This window comes from Trachymyrmex septentrionalis, unplaced genomic scaffold (assembly GCF_001594115.1).
Source record: "Trachymyrmex septentrionalis isolate Tsep2-gDNA-1 unplaced genomic scaffold, Tsep1.0 scaffold16, whole genome shotgun sequence".
NCBI classification, from domain to species: domain Eukaryota; kingdom Metazoa; phylum Arthropoda; class Insecta; order Hymenoptera; family Formicidae; genus Trachymyrmex; species Trachymyrmex septentrionalis.
Genome location: NW_017304758.1, coordinates 4,881,907 through 4,893,003, shown reverse-complemented (window position 1 = coordinate 4,893,003; position 11,097 = coordinate 4,881,907). Strand labels below are relative to the sequence as shown.

The 11,097-nt window shown below is 33.3% G+C and overlaps 2 protein-coding genes across 6 annotated transcripts in view; one reads left to right on the top strand and one right to left on the bottom strand.

The window, feature by feature from the left end:
- Window positions 1-886: 886 nt before the first annotated feature.
- Window positions 887-6,654, bottom strand: LOC108746115 (HBS1-like protein). Its single transcript, XM_018482673.1, has 9 exons — window positions 6,400-6,654; window positions 6,073-6,138; window positions 5,687-5,986; window positions 5,559-5,597; window positions 3,411-3,960; window positions 2,021-2,250; window positions 1,718-1,913; window positions 1,452-1,657; window positions 887-1,366 (listed from the first exon to the last, which is right to left on the bottom strand). Exons 1-9 carry the CDS (start codon window positions 6,440-6,442, stop codon window positions 912-914), a joined length of 2,085 nt encoding a protein of 694 aa, XP_018338175.1. The 5' UTR covers window positions 6,443-6,654; the 3' UTR covers window positions 887-911.
- A 1,358-nt stretch (window positions 6,655-8,012) lies between these two features.
- Window positions 8,013-11,097, top strand: part of LOC108746152 (casein kinase I-like) — a 19,915-nt gene continuing 16,830 nt past the window's right edge. For all 5 annotated transcript variants that reach the window (XR_001939149.1, XM_018482734.1, XM_018482735.1 and 2 more), the window contains exons 1-3: window positions 8,013-8,951; window positions 9,329-9,439; window positions 10,033-10,181. Coding sequence is in view for 4 of the 5 variants with exons in the window: in XM_018482734.1 (XP_018338236.1) it covers window positions 8,876-8,951; window positions 9,329-9,439; window positions 10,033-10,181 (336 nt within the window). In the remaining variant the exon portion in view is untranslated. The remainder of the gene's footprint in view (window positions 8,952-9,328; window positions 9,440-10,032; window positions 10,182-11,097) is intronic.

The window sequence follows — 11,097 nt, the reverse complement described above, 5'->3', positions numbered from 1 at the left end:
TATATATATATAATGAATAAACCTTAGTAAAGCTTTGTCACAAGGTATTATTTTTTTAATGATATGTAATACCACACAAATTTTTAATCAACAAATAATAATGTACAAAGTAATTAATATAAATTATATTAATAAAAATAATGTAACCATACATCTTTATTACATATACCAAATTAATTTTACAGTTGTTCAAGATATAGAGCCATGATACACGAAAAACTTACACATTACTAAAATCCAGTTTTACCAATATAAGATTAATTTTATATTGGTGGATGACGTGGATGATAAGATATACCATCAATGTGCATAATATTCAGTAGCTATACTGAATAACATCATTGAGTAGTGCATGTACATAAATTTCTAGCACTATTTATTTACTAAATTTACTTACAATATGAATTCCATGAATGAAATGCTATTAATAGCATTGCTATTCAGTAGTTATTAAATCATGCATATCTGCGACTATGTCTATCATTTGCAATTAAATAGCGTGACTTAGTTATGCTATGTTGAAATATACACTAAAAATCTACAATGCACGTAACGTATGCTGCAGATTTTTAGCACTAATAGTGAGTATCAGAAACGCAGCTTCAGTCATCTATGTATTATGGCTCATGAACAATAATAAATATACTATGGGATATATAAAAAAATCTTAATTAGTAAAGTATTATTGAGTAAAGTTCTCTATACTATTATACATAACAACAACCTATAAAGTTTGCATATATCATTTTGTGTGATGTATAAATATACACCGATAGCTACACGCGCGCGCGCACAAACGCACGCACACATACACCATACACACACGCACGCACATCACATTAGATTTAAATAAAATTTTTCTATTGTGTATATAAATTGAATATTCGAGATTTCATTTATATTAATCAGATTTATAAAATCTTTGTAATTAAACCAGCTGCGATAGTGGTACCTTCTAATCGTAACATAACTCTACCTAACTGTTTAATATCCTTATACAACTCCATGCAAACTGGTGTCTGCGTTGCGACCTCGATGATCGCACTGGAATTCTTAGGTAAGCAACGCGGCTTCTTCTTGATCACCTCACCAGTACTTCGATGAAGTTGCGCTATTAATTTTATGATAACCGCCGGTTGTACCAAAGATTGTTGGTGCATCACTACTGGAAGCCCTTTTATGATTGGTTTTGCTATCGCGAATATAACAACGTGCGCTTGAAAACAGGTCGTTACGGGTACTGGATTCTGTGGGTTACAGATGATATCGCCGATACCCACATTTTGCTGCTCGATTCCCGCTAATGTCAGCGCAACGTGATCACCAGCAAAAGCATTTGCTATTGAAGCTTCATCCGACTGAAGACCTAAGATAAAGTAATCTTTAAGCATATAACATAATCTTTATGATCGTCCATTATTGCTTAAAGCCTAATAGAAACTTTAGTTTACCTTTAACAACTGCAACCTCGTTTTGAGGTAGTACTAAAACCTTATCACTCAAGGATACCATACCCGTTTCAACATGACCAGACACACAAAATCCAGATCCAGTACCCTTAAATATATCGTTCACCGAAAAACGAAATGGTTTATTTATAGGCCGCTCTGGGCACTTAAAATTATCGATAACGTTAACTAGAGTAGGTCCGGTATACCTGTGAAATTATTTCATAAGAAATAGATAAAAGCATGTATGCAAAACATTGAGATATTACCAATTAGAGAGTTGTTCCTTTGGTTTTGTTACAATATTCTCTCCAGATAAACCGCTGCAAGGTACGAAAGTAACGGTATCTTTGAAGCCAGCTTGTTTTAGGAACACACTTATTTTGTCCACTATCTCATTGAATCTATCTTTAGACCAATTTACGGTATCCAGCTTGTTAACAACTACTGCTAGTTGTGATACTCCTAAATTTTTAATAAAAATTCAGAATTGTAAATACAGAAAATTGATGCTAAATATAGTCTTTTTTAATAATTAAAATTTTTTACAAAACTTAGAGAAAAAAAATGACCTAAAGAGCGTAGTAATAGGGCGTGTTCGCGTGTCTGTCCTCCACTATCGAATCCAGTTTCAAACTCGCCTCTGGTTGCATCGACTACTAACAAAGCTACATCTGCTTGCGTAACGCCGGTTATCATATTCGGAATAAAATCCTTGTGGCCAGGTGCATCTAGCAGAGTGATAGATTTTGTGTCCGTTTCAAACTTCGAGTGGCCTATATCCATTGTTATTCCCCGCTCTCTGTTAAAGATGTATTATAATTGATACATTCTTCTGCACTGACTTTTTAATGTAATAAGTAGGGATGTACCGGATCGTAAAATTACCGGATATCGGATATCAGGAAAAAATGTGACATTGGATATTCGGGAAGGCAATTTTTCGAGTCGGATATTCGATATTTTCCGAATATCCAATTCGATTCCGGGACAATATCTCCTAAAAAAAAAAAAAGAAAAAAAAGGCTGAGTGAAAAAGAAAAAGAGAGCAAAATGGACTGTATCAATGGAGATGATAACTGTGAAGGAAAAAATTGTAAGTAATTTTGCAGTAATAAGATGAATTAATAACCAAGCTCTAGCGAATTAAATCAAATTTTGAAATTGCCTATAAGAGCTGACACTGAATGGATTTGTGTAACACTCAAATGAAAAAAATTTTTATTTGAGTGTTACAACTATAATATACGTTTCGCTCGCCGTTTAGATCTTTTTTAATATCATATGTTTAATCCAAGTACATTACAAAGTGTAATCGTCAAGCAAATAGAGTCGCATTATTCTATAACGAATTGTGTTGTCCACATATGGTTGTATAAAGTTTGTATGAAACGTACAATATATTATTGTTGTAGCACTTAAATAAAAAATTTTATACACAAATCCATCCAATTAGTTCTTATAGGCAATTTCAAAGTTTGAATATATAAGATATTATAGCTAGTTTGAATATATAAGATATTACGAGTATGCATCCTTATTTATAGAATATTTATAACATAATAATAAATTATATAATAAAATATGAACAATTTAATGATATAAAATTTCAATTGGATATACACTTCCAGATACTAATGATATCAGACTATCTGGTCTAAGTTAAAAAGTATCGGATAATACCGAATACCAGATACTTTTCGGATATCCAGTGCATTCCTTGTGGAAAAATTTATTCGAATATATCCGAAATTTAGTCATAACGTGTCTGAATTCGTCCTAAATTTTTCCGAAAATTGCCAAAATGTACAAATTCGGATAGTTACAGATAAAATGAGATATTTTCCGTCAAATTTCGGCAATACTAATTTTGTTTGCTAGAATTTGTTATTTTTTATATTTTTCGAACAAAATAACAAATTTTTTCCGCCAAGGATCCCCAATAACAAGTTACATAATCACCTTTCTTCGCCAGTTTCGTCGAGTACCCAAGCATAGGCAAATGATTGTTTTCCTATTTTTTTGCTCTCTTGTTGATATTTATGGATAAGTCTCTGTGGTACTTGACCCAAATCGCAGAGTAATCGTCCAAGTAATGTGCTTTTTCCAGCATCAACGTGTCCCACGACTACCAAGTGAAGCTGTTCCTTACTGCCGCCTCTCTTACTGTTGTATATCGCTTCAACATCCACTTTTTCTTCATTAGATGCATTAGATTTTACTTTAATATCTAATTCCGATGTTACATGACCCGATATAGGTGATTGACATCTTGGACTATTCATTTTTGATGAGACTATTCTTTTCTCCTTTTGTACGATATCTTCCTTGCGTTTGACCTCAGGACTGTTCCGATTGGAAGACGGACTTCCACAACGTGGGCTCAACAAATCTGTATTTTCTACACCGCTTAGATCAAAACCTTTCACAATAGGTTTTGTCCCGGTCGGTACGACCTTTACAGTAGATGGTGTTGTGACTTGCAACGTAGGTTTTGATGATAATTTGCTACCTATCATAAAATTAATTCTCAGCTATGCTAAGATGAAGCTATGCTAAGTTGCATCAGAAGAAAGATAAAATATAATCATCTGCACATGTATTGTTAATATAAAATTGCAAAAATTATATATAAATGTAAAGTTATACTATATACGTACAATTACTGTAGTATAATACAAATATAATACTAATTGTGTATATTATTGTTTTGTAACAATTGTGTGTGTGTGTGTGTGTGTGTGTGTGTGTGTGTGTGTGTGTGTGTGTGTGTGTGTGTGAGTGCATGCGTGCATTTAAAAACATATTGATATCTTTCTCAAATCTCTCTATTATAAATATAAAATAATAAAAGATAGTCAAATGATGCTAAAGAGATAGAAATATACAATTAAAATATTATTCCTATTATAAATCTTTTTTATATTTTTCAAAAAAATGTTTTGACACCCTAAATACACATGTTACACATTTAGTAACCAGTTTTACTTATCTATTTTTTAGATATATCTTTTAAGATCGATTTGAATTTTGATATGGAGTAGAAAAGTCGAAAGATTTAACTGTGTTATAATGTACAATGGTTTTAAGAACTGGTCTTTTTCTCTTCCATTTTTTACATAAAGTTTTTCCAAATACCGAGACGTTCTTTTTTGTATATGGAAATTCAGTAAATCTCAAAGCACATAAATTTAAAGTAACAGGTAACACATTTGGTGTTGTCCTATCGTCATCTTCAAGGGATATCTCTAAATTATGCATATCGTACAATTTTGTCGAAGTAGTCAAATTGACACCGCAAAAAGCGTTATCAGATAGAAATTCTGCTTCCTTTAAAGCAGCACTCAGATCTACCCAATCGTCAGATAATGGAGTGCAATTTTCATTTACAGTATTTATTGGATTTACAAATTGTTTTTCTAATTTATCTATCACGGTATTTCTGTTTGAAAAGATGTCCATATTTGAAAAATCATTCTGAAGTGAATCGATTTCATCTTTGTTCAAAATATTTGTAGATACTAGCTGTCTTTTATTATTCTCATTGTTGTGAAATTTTGGTAAATGTACGTTTCTCGTTTCTTCACTATCATTTTTCTTTATTGATAGTTTTGGAATGGTAAATTGTGAGATTGGTGATTTACACTTATCTTGAGAGTCTACATTATTAGTTGCATTAGATTTTTGTAAATAATCTGCAGTTAAAGCAGCTAGAGAACTGAAAGATTGTGCATTTGTGTTATTTTGTGAAGACATTTTTGTTATATTTGAATTTATAGATTCTGTGTGATGGGAAACAATTCCAGCTAATGATGAGAAAGTTTTGAAGGAATTATTTACATCTTTTGAACTATCTATATTATTCGATTGACATATATTCCAAGTAGCATCTTTAGAAATATGTTCTTTTTTAAAAGAAAATCTAGGTATTGTGAGCATGAATGTATTAGATTTATCAACTGAAACACCTTACCTTACCGATGAAGTCCAATATAGAGAACATGAAAAAAAAAAGAAAAAAAACAAGGTCATTAGTAGTTCCAAATTTAACACTATGCTTCAATGTAATATTAGAGACATATAAAATAAGATCTCATGTGCAATGTATACCTGGATGTCGCTCCAATTGTTTCTTATTCTCCATAGAATCTGTAAATGTATTTCAAAATTTTTTTATTTCAATATTATTATATTCTAATATTTCAGTTTTAATATCCATTATGACAAAATAAACATACCAGTGACTTTTTTTGGTGAAGACTCCTTTAAAATAGCATCAAGTACTATATTTGCATCAAAATTTGACAGAATAATTTTCTCTTTCAATTTAGAATCAGATACCGTGTCACCTATAACGTTTCTAATTGTTTCCAAACAAGATATTAATTTTGCCTTTTCCAATTCAGAAAGATTGAATTTTTCTTCATTGGACGATGGAAAAGGCTCATCAATATCTTCATTGTCTTCCACTATATCAGGTTCTGTGATGAATGAAGCAATATTTTGTTGTTTGCTTCGATCATATAAAAATTGCTCCACTGTGTATATAACATATATTTACAATTAATAAATGATTAATGGATGACTTCATTGGAAATCATAGAAAAATCTGTAAAACATATACCACTAGGTGATACGCAATAGTCGTCCTCTATTGAATGTCCATAAACATCATCATAGCCATCGTACTCTACATAAAAAAAATTAATGTATTTTTATTTTTACAACGCATCAATAAACAGAAACATTTAATTAAAGGTAAAAGCATGATTAAAGGTTGCTATACTCCATAAGTATTTTTATAAACAATATGATGATAATAAAAAAAGGTGGATTGTTAATACATAATCGAAATGTGTTCTCTTGAAAGATTAAAGTTTAAATTCCTTCGTAAAGATAAAAAAAATCTTGGCAAGATAAAGCGATTCACAATGCATGTGTAGTTACTTACCATCAGAGTAATTCATAGAACGAACGTCTCGATGTCGCGACATGTTTGTGTGATATAAAATTTAACAACGACAAAAGATCACTTGCGTACTCCCATGTATACTTTCAAGTAAGTACAACCGAATTACAAACCGCGGATGATTGCAATTGCGATCGCAACGTTTAAATTACAGCTGTTACAATATGCAATTGATCCTTCCAAATCCAATACACAAAATTGCATGGAACCACAAACCAAAAAAGATTAGATAGAGCGGATCCGGGACCAGCGGACTGCGGAAGGTCGTGTATACACCGATGAGATACTAGACCATCAATCCTAAATAATTTTTTGTGACTCCGAGAGCCTGGAAGTAATTGAAAAACGTCAACATCAACTGTTTTGACTGTTCCAAAGTTTTTACCAAATTTTTTCCAAGATCTTACTAAATTTTACTTTCCTCACTGTTTTATTATCAGAAAAATTTTAAAATTTCTACATATTTTATAATAAAATGATTGAGGAAGTATATAAAATCGAATAAAATTAATTTATTCTTGAAAAACAATTAATAATGTAAAGTCCGTCAGACTAGAATTGGGACTACGTTAAAATTTGATCAATCAAAGCAAATTAGTTCACAATTGATATTGATTTTATTTTTTTAATTAATTAAATTCCAATCCAATCTCAATTTCAATTCTCTAGTCTGATACGGATTTTAGCATTCTTCAATTAACTCTTCTACTTTAGGATATTGTAGACCCTAAGCTCGGATCTATAATAGGTTTTTAAGTTTTAAGCCATAAGAAATGGACGAATCATAATTAATTATTCTCCTCGCATTTGACTGTAAGTCGGGATCTATTGTACAATAAATGTTTTAAGTCTTAAGTCGTAAGAAATTGACCAATTATAGTTGAATTCGAGGAGAATAATCGACTATGATTCGTTTATTTCTGATGATTTAAGGCTTAGAACTGTATTGTAGTAATCCGGAGTAATCTCGAGGGTTAAAACCGGAGTATCAATCATAAAACTTTATCCCTAAGATGAAAAGTAAAAAGTGAAAATTTTTACCATTGAAATTAATGGAGAAATTTTTAATTTTTCACTTTCCATCTTAGGGATAAAGTTTTATGATTGATACCCGGATCAGAATGTAAGAACCAATCAGTCGAGCATTCTCCTGTCGTTCGTAAGGGGAATACTCGACTGTAGTTGGTTGATTCTTACATTTTAATCCGGTTGAAACTTTTGGTGGAAACCGAACGCTGGCGAAAAATGGGCGATGGAGGTAAATTTTACCCCTACAATCAGGGGATCGATTCTGTATCTTGAAATGAATTGAAAATTATAAAAGTGAACGAATTTAGCATACTGATAATTTCATTGGTCAACACCTAGTAAATTCGTTGACTTTTGTAATTTTCACCTCGTTTCAAGATACACAATTGATCGCCAGCTTTTCATCAATCAGCGCTCTGTGTTAAAACACTGTGTATGAGGATCCGGGCTTAATGAGCGGTTGTCGTTCTGAATGCACCCAAATTTTGTTCATGAGTATATATGAGGGCGCTGTCTTCGAGCAAACAATCATTTCCCTTTCTTTCCTTCCTTTAATCTTTTCGTCAGTGGTCGTCTTTATGAGAAGAACGTGTGTTCACGAAACATCGTGAGGGCGGTGAGGGCGCAGTCGCGGTTGGTGCATCTTTGATCGTGCTTCTTCACCGGTCCGCTTGGACGCCTCGGGCTGCGGGCAGATGCTCTACCGCGATCGCGACGTGCGTTCCCATTGGTCATTACTCGCGCTCCAACAATCGAATCGACATTTACTACACGATTCGATCTTTCCTCCCGTCCCGCTATTGCAGCTACACTATAAACGAGGTGTCTACGCGCGGTACGTTTATCGAATTTCGCCACGACTGATCATCGGCCGTCCTTCCTCTCCCTACTCTCGCGGGATAAACTCTTTGATGCCGTCGTCTTGGTCGTGATTCCTGCCTATCTGCCAGATCTGCGATCTACCTGGCACCCTGGCAGCAGCGGCGCAGCGCCGTCAACACAACAGCGAGAAAGCGAGTGGCGACAGACAAACGCGAGCGCAGCGCCGCCGCCATCAGCGCGACCGCCATCGCAACGAGGTGCGCTATTCTGTTCATCGCGACTAGCCACGAAGAAATGCCCGTAGGTTCAAGATCAATCAGTCCGAGTTTCTGTGCGACGATCATGGAGGTATTGTTGTCGTCGAGCCAGTAACGCGAGCGAGCGAGCCAATCAGAGTCGAGCACACGCCGCCCGTTGTTGTTCCGATATCGAGCATCGAATATCGTATCACTTCACGCTCAGGTCGGGTCAGCTGCTGCTGTACCGCGTTGCCTCTACGCTGGATTGTTGGTGTATGTGTATATATTAGTCACCTCGCCGCCGCCGCCGTGATTGCAACCGCGACCGTGATACTTCCATCGGGGTGCGCCGCACGGGCTTGTGTACGATGGAGCTACGTGTTGGTAATAAGTACCGGCTAGGACGGAAAATCGGGAGCGGCTCCTTTGGCGACATTTACCTAGGTAAGTTGAAAGTTCCTCCCACCCCTCTCTGCCGCTCGTCAACCGCGTGTCCGCGCGGGTCGCGACTCGCGAATCACTCGTCCTCGTCGTCGAATCACTCTATGCCGATACTGTCTCCTTCTCCCCTCTTCATCCCTCCCATCCTCCTCGTCTGTGTATGATGATATACAATAGATTTTGTATATTTCGCGCAAGAAAGCGTTAAATCGCTAATTCATAACGTTTTATTTCCACTTTCCTTTCTTTCTCTTTTTACTCCGTTATTTCTATCTTTCATTTCTCCGCGCACCTTTCTTTGTCTTCTTTATATATCCCTATCCATGTAAATGTATATGCATGCATAAATGAGCCTTCTAGAACTTTTTCTTTATTCATAGGTACCAATATTTCCACGGGTGAGGAAGTCGCTATCAAGTTAGAATGCATAAAAACACGACATCCGCAGTTGCACATAGAGTCCAAGTTTTACAAGATGATGCAAGGAGGCGGTAAGTCAATATTTCTGTATTATCAATTGAATGTTTATTCTATACGAGGAATTGTATTCACGTTCTCATTTATTTGACAGCTGATCCAATATCTTTTCTTTCTACCCAACACGACGCATAGCTGTGTATCTCTGATATCTACTTGCTTGTGTGTCTTTTCCTGACATTAGCAGTTAAAAAAGACAAATTTAGCATGATACAGAGATTTCAATTAAGTAAACAAATATTTAATTGTTCTAAGAATTGTTTGTCAATTGGTTTATTAGTAAAAAAATTGGTAATAACTTTTTAAAGAAAAATATTATAAAGATTATAAAGAAATCTATCGTAATTTGAAATGTATAATTATTAAGATTTAATAACATTAATTATGAATTTTTTATTGCATTAGTTAAATAACACTTGTACTGTAATTATTTCACTAGTAATACAGTTGCATAATCTTTTTGGAGAAAGTGAAGGGAAGGAAGTGTGATATTCTCTGATACAAATTAGATTAAACTATAATTACAATCTTTTTAGATTTTACTTTTTTTGGATTATTAGAACATTGTATCATTATTATAGTATAATCTCTTTTTTCAATATTTTAGTTGGAATACCAACTATAAAGTGGTGTGGTTCGGAAGGTGACTATAACGTTATGGTGATGGAGTTACTTGGACCATCACTGGAAGATTTATTTAATTTTTGTTCGAGACGTTTTTCTTTGAAAACAGTTCTGCTCCTTGCCGATCAATTGGTAAATATTCTTTTTATTATAAAAATTTATTTTATCTAGATATTGTATATGAATAACTAATCAATAATTATTTCTTACGTCATATTAAAATATATTGTTAAAGCAATATACTATGTTTTTTAAAATTTTTACAGTTTTTTATGTCATACTGACATGATTAATTTAATAAATATTTTTATTAATAACAAAAATTGCATTTAATTTTTTTAGAATCTCAGAATCTTTTATATAATTATTTTATTAATGTGGAGGCATTAATAGTGTCTCAGCGCTAAGATATGCGCAGCTACCGTGGCTACTTTACATGAGATATACGTTACAAGACAGGATTCTATTAGGGTTATGTATTTATGGCTGCACTCTAAATGAAAAGCTAAATGTGAATTTTTTTCAATGTATATATGCGAGAGTATTTGTCAAATGCTTACCATACGTTCAGATTTTATATTGTGATTATATTCAATTATATATTACTTGAGTTTACAGAAAAATGTTATTGTACATATTCTTGCCAAGAAATATTTATATTCTCAATAGATATTTTTTTCTTGCAAGAGACATTGCTTTAACTATGTTATGCAGTTATAGAAGTTATACCGATATTTATAATAATTAATACTTCTAAATGTGTTTGTAAATAAATATGCATACATATACATAGGTCAATTAAAAAGAAACCGGGAATAAGCCTATATAATTTGAATATTTACCTAATTTAAATTTGCACTATATAATTTTTGAAGTAGTTCTCATTCTTTGTATAACTTTACCGCTTCCGCCATGCCTCAAAACACTGAAAATTTTTATCGTATCGATCTTTTACAATGATCTTCATATAATTACTTTAAAATGTTACAATAAAAAATCTACATTTATATCATCTGACTAGCAAAAAGAAATTCCTGATGCACAATCA

Bases quoted from the DNA above. Each gene is read 5' to 3' on its own strand.
- LOC108746115 (XM_018482673.1), bottom strand. From the start codon at position 6,442: ATGTCGCGACATCGAGACGTTCGTTCTATGAATTACTCTGATG. The intron at 5,987-6,072 runs GTATATGTTTTA...TTATATACACAG, and splicing joins CTATTGCGTATCACCTAGTG to TGGAGCAATTTTTATATGAT. The intron at 2,251-3,410 runs GTGATTATGTAA...CATCTTTAACAG, and splicing joins GACGAAACTGGCGAAGAAAG to AGAGCGGGGAATAACAATGG.